Source organism: Diceros bicornis, chromosome 24, assembly GCF_020826845.1.
Source record: "Diceros bicornis minor isolate mBicDic1 chromosome 24, mDicBic1.mat.cur, whole genome shotgun sequence".
In the NCBI taxonomy this organism is placed as follows: Eukaryota; Metazoa; Chordata; class Mammalia; order Perissodactyla; family Rhinocerotidae; genus Diceros; species Diceros bicornis.
In genome coordinates this window covers 9,941,282-9,958,475 of record NC_080763.1, presented here as the reverse complement: position 1 = coordinate 9,958,475, position 17,194 = coordinate 9,941,282, and the positions used below count along the sequence as shown (strand labels likewise).

Here is a 17,194-nt window from a genome sequence, read left to right as displayed (position 1 = left end):
ATTAACATGTTTAAAAGAAAAATCAAAGAATTAGTTAATGAGCATTATTGACAAAAGAGAACAATGTGGTAGCAAGAACACTGAACCTAAGTCGAGGGCTTAGATTTTGGTCTTAGTGCTATTACTAAAGAAGTAAATTGTACAATAACCCTGTAGAAGTCACTTTTAACTTCTCTAGGAAAGGGAGCAGCATGTATCAAGTACATACTATTTGCTAAACTAGGCACTTCATAAATATACATTAGCGCATTAATTTAACTCCTCAACAGTCTTACGCGTTAGATACTATTATCTCCATTTAATAGCTGAGGGAGGCTGAACAATTTGTTCAAAACTGTAGAGCACAAAAGTAATAGAGGTAAGCAGCCCGCCCGGTGGCGCAGCGGTTAGGTGCTCGCACTCCACTGCAGTGGCCGGGGGTTCGGATGTTAGCTCAGGGCTGCTCTTCCTCACCAAAAAAAAAAAGAAAAAAAAGCTAATAGAGGTAAGCCTTGATTCCAGGTCTGTCTGACTTTTAAGTCAGCAAAGCCTTCTCTGGCTTCAGCTTCCTCGTCTGCAAAATAAAGAAGCTGAGCTGGCTCGTCTGTATATACAGTCCCATTTGATCAGCCCAACAACGTCAGGAGACACAGTAATACTATCTCTTACCTGTTTTACAATTAAAGAAACTGATTTTCCAGATAGTTTTAACAGCTTACCTGAAGTCATACACAGTCTCATACCAAGTTCTTCTAACTCCATGTTCAAAGCTATTTCTATTACACCACACCAAATGATCACTAAATTCTCTTTGTTGCTGCTACAGGTTCATTAGACCATAGCCTCAAAGTACTTCCATAAATGTACTGAGATATCACATGGTAAAAATAAAATGTTAAAATTCTAAAATGCTTTTCATTTATGGACACTGAGGCTTAATGTTCCCCATCCCCTTTCTTTTAAAACATACACTTTGACATAATCTTTTTACCTTTGATAATCTTCCACAATATTAAAAAGCTCAAGTAGTCATGGTTACTTAAAAGACTAAATGTTCAGATTATACCTCTTGCATATTTCATAACTGGGTAATTTATTTCTAAAAACTGTTCTGATATTTTTATAATTGATGAAGAGTAGCCTGCAATTGTAGCAAAAACTTACTTCTGAGAACTACAGGTTCTAAAATGATTAAATACTACAGTAGTAATTAAGATGACAAAATCATTTTATCTTTTAAAAGAAAGTCTAGCTACCTTATACAAACAGGTGTCGACTACTTCATTGCAAACCTTCTCAAGGTCATCAGTGACTTCCAGTCTGGATCTTACAAAATCACAGAGCTCTTCATTTCCCATAACATCCCAAATACCATCACATGCAAGGATAATAAACTGATCATCTTCTTCAGATCTTTCAATATCATGGACTTCAGGCTCTGGTGAGACAAGCTGCTCTGTAGGACCTTTTCCATGGACACACTTGTAATCAAAGTCCCCAAGGGCCCTTGATACAGCCAGAGAGCCATTCACACGCTGAATCATTACAGAACCACCTGCATTCTGAATTCGTTCTTTTTCCAGCGGATTACTTGGTTTGTGATCTTGTGTGAAGAAGTGAACTTTCCTGTTCCTACAAAGTAAACCTCTCGAGTCTCCACAGTTAATGAAATAAGTATGTTGAGGAGAAATTAAGACACCCACCGCTGTTGACCCACTTCTATCTGCACCATGTTTCTTCTCTGACATAACTCTCATATGTTCATCAATCTCCAGAAAACCTGTTCTGATTCCATTCTTTACATTTTCCACAGAAGGTGCTCCTGCAGACCCTTTAAAATCCTGGTTATTGGTGATGTGATCTAACAAATGCTCACAGCAGTATTTGGCAACCTGAGAACCAGCATGCCCATCATACACAGCAAAGAAAGACCATGTTTCAAGTCCACTTGGCAAACCGATCACGGCCGTATGTGCATCCTCCATCTCAACTCGCCAGCCTTGCATGCTGCTTAGCCCATATCGCAACCCATTACCCTGCCCCTGGGCATTATGTTTTTCCATCTTTGGCTTGTCTAAAAATGCTCCCATTATGTCTTGATCCTCTCGGTCTGCAAAGGAAGAGAAACAGGAAAGTTAATAACTATCTTGTAAACAAAATTCATATCCAACAACCTTGTTAAGAGTGAAGGAGATACAAAGAAAGTTTTAAATAAGAATTCACAACTCTTGTGATAAGCAGACACTCATTTTATCACTGACTTAGAACCTGGAGATTAACAAAGAAGAATTAGGGGAAAGGCTGATCAGGCACAACTTGGAATGGACAGCAGGCAGAGAGAACTAAAGCACTGGGATAAAAGCAGCTGATCTGACACTCCCCAAGGCACAACCACTTGAAGTAGAAAGGAGACTTGGCAGTGGCCATAAGCTTACATGAACCAGGTCAAATGTTTAAGGATGCACTGAACATGTGAATCTCTTAGGGAATCTCAGAACTAAGTTATATGTATATATTACAAATGAATTCACAGGATATAACAAAAGCCTACTAATTCAAACATCTTAGTCAAACATTCAGAATTTTCCGAAGTTTGATTCCGAACTATCTAGTTTTATTCCTACTACATAAACCTTCTGAAAACGTAAAAAATTATCTACTCACAATGGTCCAAATTTGCAAGCTCCTTCCTTTAAGCCTCTGCTCATGTCAGTCCCCTTAACTGGAATCCCTTGCCTCTCCTTCCTACTTATAGAAAAAACCATTAAGGTTTAGCTCAAATTCTACCTTTTCTCCAGGTTTTTCAGTCTTTGATAAAGCCAATAAGTTACTAAATTACTGTAAGTGGTCCAGCCTCAATTTTCAAGTTGCAAAGCAGTTATACATACATATAACAAAGCTTATTGTATATAACAAAATTAACCTACTCTAATTTACTGGTATTCTATTAATCTAGTGGTAATAACATGTACCATTATTATTGTACTCTATGATCATTAGGTATAAATAGTGAAGGAGATCAAAGGGTTTAGGGACAGCCCTGTGGACAAGTCTGAAAGCGTAGCTAATATAAGCTTTTCCCAATAATCAAAAGCTAAAACCCCTGGTCTGGAATGGGCCCACACAAGGCAGGGAGACACTCAGGATTCAGACTGGCCTTTACTTGAATAATAGCCTAGGAATGTAGAGATATGGGTCCAAGTCATCAAATGAATCACAACTGAACTCAAAGCAATCTGAAAAAAGGACAGAATGAGACTGAATGGAAGTGAAGCAGAGATGGGGAAGTAACAGGTAGGGGTGTGGAAAAGTACCTAGGTAAATCAGGATGCAGTTAGGAGACTAAGGGATTGATGATGCTAGTGATGCTAAGCTCTGAGAAGAAGCTGGGAGAGAAAGGAGAAGAAAAACCCCTTAGGAAGGAGGCAGTTTCCCAGCAACCTTCCCCTCTTCTTTTTCCTACTAGTACACAGGCAGAGAAGTCTGGTTGATTGGTGTAATAAAACAATCTCCTGCCTACTCCTTTGCCCCCATTACAATTCCACTAATGGAAGGTAAATAATGAAAACTAGCAGACTGGCCCTGTGGCTTAGTGGTTAAGTGCGCACGCTCCGCTACTGGCGGCCCGGGTTCGGATCCCGGGGGCACACCGACGCACTGCTTCTCCGGCCATGCTGAGGCCGCGTCCCACATATAGCAACTAGAAGGATGTGCAGCTATGACATACAACTATCTACTGGAGCTTTGAAGGAAAAATAAATAAATAAAAATTTTAAAAAAAAAAAGAAAAGAAAACTAGCCATCATTCATTCCTTATAGTGGTATTCATCAGATTACCTTTCTGATACCAAGTTGATACACAGTATGGCAAGGGTTGAGTGTTTTGACTGGACAAAGATAACATAATGATGACACTTTAATAGCAGACAATTTTTAAGAAGAATTCTAAATCACTCTGATAAGTGTTTTCAAAACATTATCTCATTCATTCTCCTTAATAACTCTCTAAAGTGGGTAACAGTATTATCTCCAATTTATAGATGAAGAACCTTAGCAAGACTAAAGAACTTGGCCAAGGTCACTCAGCTGATAAATTTGGAGGAATGAGGACTCTAATTCAAGCCTGCCTGACTCTAAAGCATCATTTATTACTAAGGCAATGGTTTCAATCATGGCTGCACAAAAAAATTATCTGTGGACCTTTTGAAAAATTAAGATTAACAAATCAGAATTTCCAGGGTAGGGCTGGAACCTAGGCATCTGTGTATCTGTGGAAAAGATTAGATGGAACGTCTAGATAGGAAGGTAGAAGATGATTGAGCCATGGTAGGGTAAAGTCATCTGCTGAAGGTCAGCAGCAAGGTGCCTCATCTCTGCACCTCAATTCCTTTATCTAGGCTGAAGGGGAGGAGGGAGGTATTATATAGTTAAGATGCTTGTTACCTACTAACCTAGCATTCCTCATCTGTACAATGGGCATATTACTACTTACCTCTGAATGTTGCTGCAAGGTTTAAATGAGGTAATGGCTGCAAAGTAGCCACAGAGTCTGGCAAAAATGAGGCACTCAGCAAATGGAAACTGTTTAATTATTACTTCATTCTTACATACATAGCCACATCTACATTCTGATATTACCTAACAGGGACCTTACTCTCTCTTTCATAGGAAAGTCTGGTAGTTATTTTCCAGACATACATATGAAACTACCAAATAACTCTTTGAAGATAGAGTACATTTTCTAAAAACAAAACCAAACTTTTGAAAATTTATATTAGAAATGTAAAAATGTAACAAACCAAGTCAACCATCTGATAAACTTTTAGGCCCAGCTCTATAGCAAATTTAAAAATATAGTCAAGGGCAAATTAATAATTTTGTGGTTGGACTTCCACGTACTGAAACTAGGCATTTCAGAAATCTTACCTCCTGGGATTCTGAGTAATTTGTAGAATCCTGGTGAAGCAGCCAACTATAGCTACATAAATATAGCAGATAGTTATGTAAATATAATACTTACCAGCAATTATTAACTTATAAATACTATATTTTCATAGTCATCTTCTATAAGTGGACTTACTAAACAGTATTTTATTTAATCAAATTATTAAATTGGCATATATCTATAAATAGTAAACCCCAAGGGGATTCAACTTGCCCATGAAAGTTTTAGTTTCCGAGAGAAATTCTAGTTCTCGCCTAGTCTTAAACCAACTCGGAGCACATGCAGGGTCTCATCACAACACCAGCATTATCAGTTGATCTGAACTTTTCAGAACAAAGTACTATGACAATCATAAGACCAAATTCATCTTTGATATAATCAGAAAATCTGGTGAACATTTTTGTCTTTTAAAACCAAACTAACTCTGAAATTGAAAAATTCTAAGGCTGGGCCAGGCAGTCATTCATTAAAGTTCAGCCACTTTTTTTTTATTAAACAAACTCATCTCATAATCATAGCAAAGAGTCTAGAACCTGATCATTTGGTTTAATTCACTCACAATTATCCCAAATTTTAAAAAAGCTCTATATATTCCACTGTTAAGATCCCTAAGCAACCTATTAGCCCCCAAACAACAAGAGTTATTCAACCAACAATTCGGACAGAGGGCTTCAGTAAAAAATGGAAGAATAAAACCCTAAAAGGTTTTTTTCTGTTATCTATGGATACATAGTCTAATATAGAACCCCTCCAGGCTCCATAAACAGAACAAAATACACATATGTAAACAATGTGGAGAAAATTATATTCTCTTAGCAATTGATAGAATTCTTTTCAGGGCAAGCCCTACTTTTTCTGAGAAACATTACTTTGATCAGACATGTAAAGTAGGGGGTAAGGATCAAAAGATATACTCACATAACAAAAGATCACCGTGAAATAGGCATTTGAAGGAGGGTGGATGCTGGTAACTGGAGGACCTTTGTTTGATGAACACTGAAACAGATTTGGCTATAAAAGTTAGGGAGGAAAATCTGGAGTAGATCTGCATAAAAAATAAGAAATCTAGGGGCTGGCCCAGTGGCGTAGAGGTTAAGTTCGCACACTCTGCTTTGGCGGCCCAGTGTTTGCCAGTTTGGAGCCTGGGCAGGGACCTACGCACTGCTCATCAAGCCATGCTGAGGCAGCATCCCACATAGAGCAACTAGAAGAATGTACAACTATGACATACAACTATCTACTGGGGGCTTTGGGGAGAAAAAAGGAAAAAAAGGAGGAAGATTGGCAACAGATGTTAGCTCAGGGCCAATCTTCCTCAAAAAACAAAACAAAAACGCAGTTAGAAAAAAATAAGAAGAAATCTAAAGGTTGAGGGAAATCCAGAGGAAAAAAACTATACAGCAAGAGAGACTAGAAGCTTCTTGGGAGAAGAGGGAAAAAATGGAACACTAGCTAGCAGCATAGGCAACAGTGTATAACATGGCAACATTCAAGTTATCTGCAGTGGGGTGTGGGATGTAAACTCTCTCCTACTACCAAATCTTTAGTATATTCTACACTGCCCACTAATGCTTACATATGAATAGACTTTATCAAAGATGAGGACAAATGGTTAGTTGACTCTGGAATGCACATTACTGAACGACAGAATATTAAGTAATATATTGCATAGCTGGGATTCAGTGAAGAAACAGACTTGTAGCCATATCTCTGGCAGAGGATAATTTAGGGTACAAAAACTACTTTTAACTTTGCAAGCTATGAGACATGGTAATCACAAATTATATTTTGTAATCCAAGGCAGATATCTCAAAGTTAACTATGGTAATGATAAATAAAGACATGAACAAAACTTGAGAGCAATTTGAGAGGGGAAAAAAAGGCTAATTGCTGGGTAACTTTTCTCCCATTTGGAGTCTGAAATTTCTCACTGATCATTAAAAAATGATTACACATATACGTATTTACAAATTTGATTTTGATAAACTTGTATCATTAATCAGAGCCAAAAATGTAGAAATGATCTGTCTAACCTATTTTACAAATGAGAAAGTGCAGCAAAACAGAATGATCTGCGCAAAGCCACAAGGTTAGTTCAGCAGTAAGACTGAGAAAAGGACCTAGGTTTCTGGACTTGCACTCTAATTCTCCTATACATGCTATCCTGTATACCTGCAAATGAAGTAATGGAAATCTAAAAACGTAGGCTTTTTAAAGACAACACAGAAGGCACATAGCTAGGGAAGATTAACACAAAGCTGAAACTTCCTTTAGTGCCATTCCTTCCTCTGCTTACTCTCTATAATTTTCCTAAACAGCCAAAGATAAATGACCAAAAAAAAAAAAAAAAAAAAAAAAAAAAGGGAGGCAGGAAAGGTAAAGAAGAGAAAAGAGGAAAAACAATAAATCTAAACCTTTCTTTTTTTGTCTGAGATTGAAAGAAAACAACAGTGAAATAACTACAATTTCTAGCAAAGTCAATCTCAAATACTCAGGCTAAATAAAATATAATAATAAGCAAAGAAAAATAAGAATGTATTTTTAAAGATTCAGAAGTTAAAGGGCGGGTGAGGGGACTCAGTATTCATTAGCTCCAAACTAGAAACTGCCCATGGAGATATCAGATGACACTGAATAAAACAATTGCAGGCTGTCAATTTAAAAAAAGGGGGAATCTGAAAGTAGGTTCATGGAAATGAAAAACAATTACTAAACTAAAAGTTTCAATAGAGACAACGAATAACCAATTGGATACCACAAAAGAAAAACCCCAAACCAATAAATGAGATCACCTCAAGGAATTCTTTTAGAACTCAGGTCTTTCCTCATCTTGTTGATTCCAAACATACAAACCCACCCACATCTGTAGCCATACTATCCTCATACCTTTTTGTTATGATAGAGGCCTCTCCGTCTTCTCACTTAAGATAAGTCTCTCTACTACAGCTTTGGAGCCCACGCTTCAAAGGAATCTTATATGATTTACATGTCTTCTCAGGAACCTTACACTATTATCCTCCTTTTTCTCTTTTATATTCAATCTCAACTTTTAAAGACCCTCGAATGCCACCCATTAAAAGTAAGTCTTTATGTGACTCTTTCTCATTTAGCTACCCACCTGCCTCTCTCTTCCCTTTACAGTTCAACTTCTTAAAAAAAGAAGTGTTCATGCTCAAAACTGTTGTCTGGCCATTCCACCAAAACAAGCTCCTCCAAGTTGCTTAATCTAACGGACATTTTTTAGCCCTCATCTGACTGACTGCTCACAGCAGCATTCAACAACACTACCTCTTGAAACACTCTTCCCATTGGCTTTTCAAGATGCTACACACGCCCAGCTTTCCTCCTACCCCTAGCTTTTCTATCCTTGACTCCTTTGCAAGCTCATCCTCATCTCCCAAGCCATTAAATATTGACATTCAAGGCTTAGACCTAGGCCCTCCTCTCACTCTATGCTGGCTCCCTACGCACTCTTTCACATATCTGCAGCTTTTGCCAGTGAATGGCACCATCATCCATCAGAGTGAATAAAAATCAGGGACATATGTTTGACACCTCTTTCTACTTCATCTCCCATCAGTCCATCAACTCCCATGGATTATACTTCCTAAATATTCTCAAATCTGTCCAGTTTTTTCTCTAACACCTTAGTCTTTAAGCTACCATCATCATCTCTCACTGCATTATTCTATACCAGCCTCCTATTTCGTCTCTTCACATGCACGCTGGCCTCCCTCTAATTTATTTTACAAACCTCAGCTTAAGTAAACCTTTCAAAATACAAATTTCACCATATCACTTTTGTACTAAAAGTTATTCAACGGCTTTCCAGTGTTTTGGAGGACAAAGAACTGCTTAATATGGCTTACACGAAGCCCCTGAGTGGTCAGGCACCTACCAACCTCCTCCAGACGTATCTCATTTCATACTGTTCCCGCCCCAACATTCTCTATGCCAACCGTAAGGCTTTCTTACAGTACCTAGTACTTGTCATGCTCCCTTCTTCCAAATAACGTAAACAAATGCTACTTCCTCTACCTAAAAAGCTATTCCCTCATCTCTTAGTCTTGTTAATTCATACTCATTTTTCAGTTCTTAACTCAAGTATCAGTTCTTCAGGAGAGCCTCCTTCAAATACCCTAGGTCAATTTCATATACACATAAAAAATTAAGACTTTCTGATGGGGAAAACAGATAGAGAGGCTATAATCAAAGAAATGAGAAGAAATTTTCCCTCAGTTCAAGTCTTCAAACTTATAAAGCTCACTGACTATCTAGCAAGATTAATTGCTGAAAATCCACATCTAGTTACCCACAACTAAAGAATTCAAGGAAAAGAAAAATACTACAATGTAAGCTTCTCGGAAAACCTTGGGTAACTGTCAAAGGAAAGAGTATCAGATTGGTATTACCCATCGCAACGATAAAACTGAATCCTAAAAGACAACAGAGAATACACAGAGTTCTAAAAGTAAAGGTTAATGTTAGAATTACACAATTATCCAATTTATTTTTCACATATATAGGTGGACAGGGAGGCAGAAAACATTTTAAGATACACAAGAACTCAAAGTATACACTCATATCTTCTTTATGAAAAATTCAAGAAAAAATTCCAGCCAAGCAGACATCTACTCACTGTTTTAAAACTAAGTTCATCTCTATGACTTGCCATTAAACTCCTTAATAACATTACAGAAAAAGTTAGAAGTAATCTTATTCGTAAAAGTAACAATCTAGAAAAACAAAATCCCAAATATAGAAAGTAAAAAGAACTTGGGACATCGCCCAATTATCCAATTTAATACTAGAGAGACACTCCTTTTATGTCTTTAGAATCCTCACATCAACAGCAAAGCACATATGAAACATCAAAAAAATGGAGATATCTTTCATAAGATTAAACTTTAAAGTTACAGATTTATCCAATATGTGACTTTGGACAAGTCCTTTAGCTTAATGTCTAACTTTCCTCATTGATAAATGAGAAACCCTGATTAATTGTTTTCAGAACAATTAACTTCTTATACATTTCTCAGAAAAGGTAAGTGAGAAGACTAAAGTTCTAAGAACACCTTGGTCTAAAATCATGCTGATAAATTCCCATTTAAAAACTCTTGTTCTCAATACCAAGATGAAGATTATAAGAGATAAATACGATTATTTTACTATGGAAAAATCAACCTGTAAAGAATGAAAAAAAGAGAAAACTGGCTACCAACTAGGAGTGCAAGCTGGTAGCCCGAACTGACTTTTGCATATATTGTTAGCCCCTGCTCCAAAACAACATGCATTCTCCAGAGTCCCCACTACTCCTTATTGACCACATCTAGCCCACGTCATCCACTTTTCCGACGCAGCATCTGAGTTTGCATCATTTGGTAAAGAGGACAATACCTGTGATTGTAACAGCATACAATCCAGGAGGATTTACTCTAATCTGATTTTTCACTACCATGGCCACCTCATCCCAAGGAAGCAAAACAAAATGATACCTGCAGGAGGCTGAACAATGGCTCCCAAAGATATCAAGTGCTAATCGTGTAAATGTTACCATATTTGCAAAAACAGTCTTTGCAGATGTGATTAAGTTTAGAAATGTATGATAGGCGGATTATTTTGGATTATGCTGGGGCCTCTAAATGCAATCAGAAGTGTCCTTATAAGAGAGAAGCAGAGGAAGATTTGATACATACACACAGAAAAGGTGATGTGAAGACAAAGCAGAGACAGATTTAAAGATGCTGGCCTTGAATATTACAGTGATGTGGCTATAATCCAAGGAATGCTGACAGCCACCAGACGCTGGAAAGGCTAAGGAATGCATTCTTCCCTAAAGCCTCCAGAGTGAGCACATTCCTGCCGACACCTTGATTTCAGCCCAGTGAAACTGATTTTGGACTTGTGATCTCCAGAACTGTAAGAGAATAAACGTACATGAAAAATAAGAAACTAGAATATAAAAAGTATTAACAGAGCTAAGGAAAGAAATTTAAAGAGATAAAAAATTATTGTAATATTTTAAATAGCATGAAAAGCAATCATGAGGAGGAAAGAATCTACAGCAAACAATCTGCAAGGGGTAAAAAACAAAATAAGAGAAAAATCATCCAGTATAAGAATAAAGACATAATGTGAGTAGATTGGAGAAAAGATACAAACGATGCAGATCCAACAGTTTAATCAGTACATTGTAAAAAGAAAATCAAATAATGAAAGAGAAATTAAACTTCAAAGAAAGAAGAAATTAATCCTAAACCGAGGGAAAACTTGAACTTGATGATTGAAAGCGTTTATCAAGTACTAGATATTTTACTAGAAACTGCCCAACACCAAAGCATAATTTGGTGAAGACAATGAATTTCAAGAATACAGAATTTAGACAAATGACACATGCCAAAAAATAAAGACAAAAACAAATCAGGCTGGCCTTAAACGTCTTTGCAATGTCAGATGATAGGCAATAATGAAGTAATGCCTATAAATACTGAAGGTAAATGGGGACATCCCAAGAATTCTACACCCAGCAAAACTGGCATTCATATGGAAGGGTAACAGAAAGATATCATCAAACACGCCAGCACTAAAAAAGTGTATCATCCATGTACTACACCTGAAAAACCTATTTTTCAAGGCAGATTAATGCAATCAAGAGATTAATCAAATCAAGAAACTCAAAAATGGAAACGTCATAGTATAGAGGGCTTTGGGGTGGGCAAAATATACTAAGCAAATATAACCAAAAAGAAATCAAGGGTTTTAAATCAAGTATTTGTTGGATTATATATTAGAAAACAAAAGCTTTAGAGTTTCCTAACACACTCCCACTCACCCTACCCTGGGGACCAAAAAAAAAAAGAAAAGAAAAGAAAAAGTAAGAAAACAGATTTAATACAGTAACAGCAGACATTGTTAACAATAAAGAAAGAAAAAAACTTCAAACATCTGGAAATTGCTTTAAAAGGCATGCTTGTAATCAGCTTTGCACACAGTGTGTATATTTTTACAATTACAGAATATTAAAAAAAAATAATTAGAAAGACCTCATATCAAATTCTATGAGCTGTAACCAAATTTTCTTCAGGAAAACTCACACTTCCTTAGTAAAAAAGTGAAAATCAGAATATTAAATATTCAACTCAAGAAGTAAGACGAACCACCACACACACACACACACACACAAAACCCAAGGAAAGCTGAAGGAATATATTATGAAATATTAAGTAAGGTAAATATGATGTTATACCAGAGAAAAATGAGTAAAACAGGTAAGCCACTAGTTAGCCTAACTGAGAAAAACTATATTAATCGAAATTACAAACCAAACAGGCCATACGCACCTCACAGATAGAGGTGTTTTTTTGTTTGGTTGTTCTTTATAAAACACACTATACAATTCTTTGCCAATAAATTTGAAAATATGGAGGAAACTGACAATGCTGTTGGAAAACAAATTACCAAATTTTTTTCAAGAAGTGACAGAATAAAGACCAGTAACTCTGGAACAAAATGAGCAAGTTATCAAAGAACTATCCCTCAAAAAAGCTCCAGGGCTCATGAAAAACAAAAAACAAAAAGGCTGAAGAACCATTCCAGGTAAAGAAGACCAAAGAGATATGACAACGAAGTGTAGTGTGTGATTGTGCACTGGCTTATATATATTCGTGTGTGCAAAGAGAATGCACATGCACACACACACAGGGAAAAAAAGTTATTTATAAAATAAATGTGGCAAAATGTTAACAATTGGTAATTTAGGTAAATATGCAAGTTCACTGTACTCTTTTTTCAAATTTTCTGTAAGTTTGAATTGTTTTCAAAATAAAGTTATTAAAAATAAAAGTGCATCAGGGGCTGGCCCGGTTGCACAAGCGGTTAAGTGCACGCACTCTGCTGTGGCGGCCTGGGGTTCACTGGTTCGGATCCTGGGTGCGCACCGACGCACTGCTTAGCAAGCCATGCTGTGGCGGCGTCCCATATAAAGTGGAGGAGGATGGGCACGGATGTTAGCTCAGGGCCAGTCTTCCTCAGCAAAAAGAGGAGGATTGGCAGATGTTAGCACAGGGCTGATCTTCCCCCCTCCCCCAAAAAATAATAAAAATAAAAAATAAAAGTGCATCAGACAATTCCACAACCAAGATGTTTCAAGCCTTAAAAGAACATATAACTCCCAAATTACCAAAAGAAGAGAAAAAAACTTTCTACTTCTTTTTACAAACCTACCATAATCCTGATACAAAATTTGACAAAGATAGCACCAAAAAATAAAACTATAGTCCAAACACACTTATTAATACAGATACAAAAAAACCCTAAGTAAAATATAAGCACATATTACAAATCACCAAGTAGGTTTCATTTTAGGAATTTAACTATAAGCCAACATTCAGCAACCTATTAATATAAGTCAGCTTTTCAGAAGTTCAAAGGAGAAAAACCATATGATCATCTCTTCATATGCTGAAAGGGATCTGACAAAATTCATTCCATAATATAATATATATTTCAAGCCAAATAGAAAGCATAGTGATGAGAATAATTCCCAGGAAAGAAACAAGAACAAGGATACCTACTCTTATCCCTATTATTTAGCACTGTCTAGAAATAGTGATCAATGCAGTAAGTCAAGATAAAAAAAAAAGAGGTATAAAAAATATGAGACAAGATCAAATTATTATTTGCAGATAATGACTGTGACGGCAAACTCAAAATCTAAAACATTATTAGGAAAAAAAGTTCAATAAGGTTGACTATAGAAAATCATATTAAAAAATTTTAACAATAAAACTAACAATAATAATCACTTAGAAAATAAAGAAAAATGGCAATAAAAGTATATCTAAATAAATAATTAACAAGAAATATTCAGAACCTTTAAGACGAAAGCCTCAGAATAAAAGACATTCCTTTTTCTTAGATAGGAAGACATGTATCTCCCCTTTACTAATTAAGAAATTCAATATAATCACAACTGGGTCTTTTTGTTCCCAGACCTTGATGAAATGATTTCAAAATTCATATGAACAAATGTTTGAGAACAGCAAAAGCATTCTTAAAAAACATTAGAATTTGCCATACCTAATATTAAAACAATTTCAAATTATGGTATTTAAGAGGGAATTGATGGCCGGCCCCGTGGCTTAGCGGTTGGGTGCGTGCGCTCCGCTGCTGGCGGCCCGGGTTCGGATCCCAGGCGCGCACCGACGCACCGCTTCTCTGGCCATGCTCAGGCGGCGTCCCACAAACAGCAACTAGAAGGATGTGCAACTATGACATACAACTATCTACTGGGGCTTTGGGGAGAAACAGGGAAAAAAAAAGGAGGAGGATTGGCAACAGATGTTAGCTCAGGGCCGGTCTTCCTCAGCAAAAAGGGGAGGATTGACATGATGTTAGCTCAGGGCTGATATTCCTCACAATCCATCAATCAATCAATCAATCAATGGTTTTGTATATTCACACTTTGAAGTGCCCCTCTATTCCAAACGTACTTTAAAAATAGATTAACTATAAAACAGAAAATTAAGAAGACCAAACCACCTGCTAAAGATAAACTCTTGAAATACAAAGCACTTTGTGAAGCTGAAACTGTGAGCCTCCTGGGCTCAAATAACAGAAATGGACAGAAGTCCACATCCTGTAGGGATAGTAACAGAGATTAAAAATGCTCCGGTGCAAGGCTGGGGATAGAACCCAGGCTCACTGAAACTAATGTCTCAGGTGGAGGGGCTCTGTTGCCTGTAAAAGTTGCTGGGAAAAGCTACTTACTAACCATTGCCTAGGGCTATAGTTTAGATGAAGTTATGTGCCCACTGAGCAGAAGTATAGATCTTCTTTTGGTCTGTGTCTTATTCTTGGAGACAGAACCCTGATCCTGATGTTATCAAGAATCAGGAGAACCAAGCCTCCAATATAAGACATGTTTTCAGACTGGGCACCCCACAGCCAAGATGTAGGTGCACGCAAAAACGCTGGATAAGAAGTGTGAAAAGAAAGAAAACAAAACAAAAACTTGCCATTTGATATGAGACTGCAAAACCAAACTCCAAAACTCAAGGAAAACTAAACTAAGATGGACATCAAACAAAATCAACAATTTCCTAAATCAACAATTATAGGAATTCAATCTGGAAGAAAAAATAACAATATGAAAATAACTTAAAATGTGTATGTTTAGGATCCTTCTGAAGTTAAAAAGAACAGTAGACGTAAAGAGGGAAAAAAGGATAAAAAAACAGTTAGAAATCAAACCAGAATAGGTGGCCGTTAGAGAGAGAGAACCTGAACATGAGAAAAGTATTCACTGAGAAATAAACAACTGAGGCCACAAACTCTACCTGACCAAGATCAAGGTGTGAATTAGTAAACTGAAAAACGATACTTAGGAATTGCCCAGAACATAACACAGAGATTAAGAAGGAATACTGGAAAAGCAATATTCAAAGATATAAAGGCTCAGGAATTTTCTAAAACTGAAGAAAGATAGGAGCCTACAAACCAACAATGTATTTCATAAGAGTACCTACAGATAACACAACATACACAACATCTAGGCACATCATAGGAATGTGCTCAGAACGTCAAGTATGGTAAAACAGACAACAAATACTAACATTTATATCACACTTGAAACATGGAGGGTTCTGTCCTAAGTGCTTTACATTAATATTAAGGTAATCATCACTACAACCCCTATGATACAGATACTATTTCGTTATCTCTGTTTAGAACTTGTTCAAAGTCACACAGTAAACAGTGGCAACAGGATACAGAAAAGGAATCTTTTTAAAAACTTCAAGAGAGAAAAATTATATACAAAGGCATAACAATTAGGTAGAGACCAGACCTCTCAGAGATTCAAGTTTGCCAACCTTTATAATATAATGAAATCTATTGTGGGTGCCGACAGGAAGGGGGGAAAAAAACCTTATTGACCAAGAATTCTTGATTTGCTAAAAAAAAGAAAGCAATGTGTAATATACACTTTCAGACAAAACCTAAGGACATTTACAAGCCACACTCTGTTACTAAACACATTACTAAAGGATATACTTTAGCAAAAAGAAAGGTGAACCCAGGAGTGAGATACAAGGAACAGTAAGTACAGAAACCGGTAAAATATAGTGGCTGATGAAATTAGGTATTAACCATAAAAAACAAAATGAAACGTTTTTATGCTACAAAAAGGGGAAATAAAATTGTAGGCAATTATACAGACGATGGAGGAATGTTTAGTGTTTAATCAAATATGAGCTAATAAAAAAATCACCAAATATACAAGGAAAAAGCTGCCATGAGTAGGAGTTAACATATAAAAAATATAACTCCCTTAAGACTTCAGATATTGGAATTAGTGAATATAAGATATAAAATAACTATGTATGAAGGGTTTAACAAGATTTAAAAAGAAAAAACAGAAAAATGATTAAAAAATTACCAGGCAAATTGGGAATGAATTAGATACCACTTTTGGAAATAAAAAAATAATTGTCAATATTAAAAACTCAAAGGATGACTTAAACAACAGATTATAAACAAATGCAGTAAATTAGCTCGCTGAGTTAAAGAAAGAAATAAAATCATGTTCACTTCAAAAAATCTACAACCAAAGGATGGGGGGACGGGGGAAGGAGAAAAAGAAAATCAAGCTCTCAAACACAATATTAAGTAGCATAAATAGTCCACAGATGTAGGCTCAGAGAAATTTAAGCTCAGGAACTATCAACTAATCTCTCTGTTCATGTCAACTCCCTGGATCATGGCTATGGTAGTAGTAGAGTTCTCTAGACTTTAACATCAACATTTATTCCACTGAGAGAATCAGAAAACATCAGCAAAATAAATTACCTTATCCTATACAGTAGAGCTTAATCTTGTTTAACAAATGCTCCCCTGGTATCTCATATTTTCTAAATATTTTTAATCATAGCAGTCTTTACATTCTCACATCTTACTTTAGTTAAAGATAGAAGTTTCTTATAGGGTCCATTAGTTTGCAGTTCACCAGCCAAGGTCTCTAGAACGCTACTCCAATCTCCCTCAGGACTAAAAATATTTTCACAGATTTCTCTGGTTAAATATTCTTTTAATAAAGATCCTATAGATCAGTCAATTAAATCAACAAATACTCATAAGTTTCTCCTATGATATAAATAATCTATAAAACAGTTATGAAGATTTATACAGAGTTCTTTTGTACAGAAAGGAATACTTATTCTTAAAACAAATTATACACACAGACATTTTGTAAACTTGGTTTCCAATACAAAA

General features: G+C 36.3%; 1 protein-coding gene across 8 annotated transcripts in view; it reads right to left on the bottom strand.

Annotated features, from left to right (window-relative positions):
* The window catches only part of PPM1A (protein phosphatase, Mg2+/Mn2+ dependent 1A), a 39,313-nt gene that overhangs the window by 10,047 nt on the left and 12,072 nt on the right, over positions 1 to 17,194 (bottom strand). For 3 of the 8 annotated variants that reach the window (XM_058567050.1, XM_058567049.1, XM_058567046.1), the window contains exons 2-3: positions 5,843 to 5,920; positions 1,236 to 2,089 (exon numbers count right to left, since the gene is read on the bottom strand). In XM_058567050.1, coding sequence (XP_058423033.1) covers positions 1,236 to 2,069 — 834 coding nt within the window. In that variant the 5' untranslated portion in view covers positions 2,070 to 2,089; positions 5,843 to 5,920. Of the gene's footprint in view, positions 1 to 1,235; positions 2,090 to 2,643; positions 3,635 to 4,905; positions 4,958 to 5,842; positions 5,921 to 17,194 lie in introns of those variants that run through there. The other 5 variants (XM_058567047.1, XM_058567052.1, XM_058567054.1 and 2 more) reach the window with 3 other exon arrangements.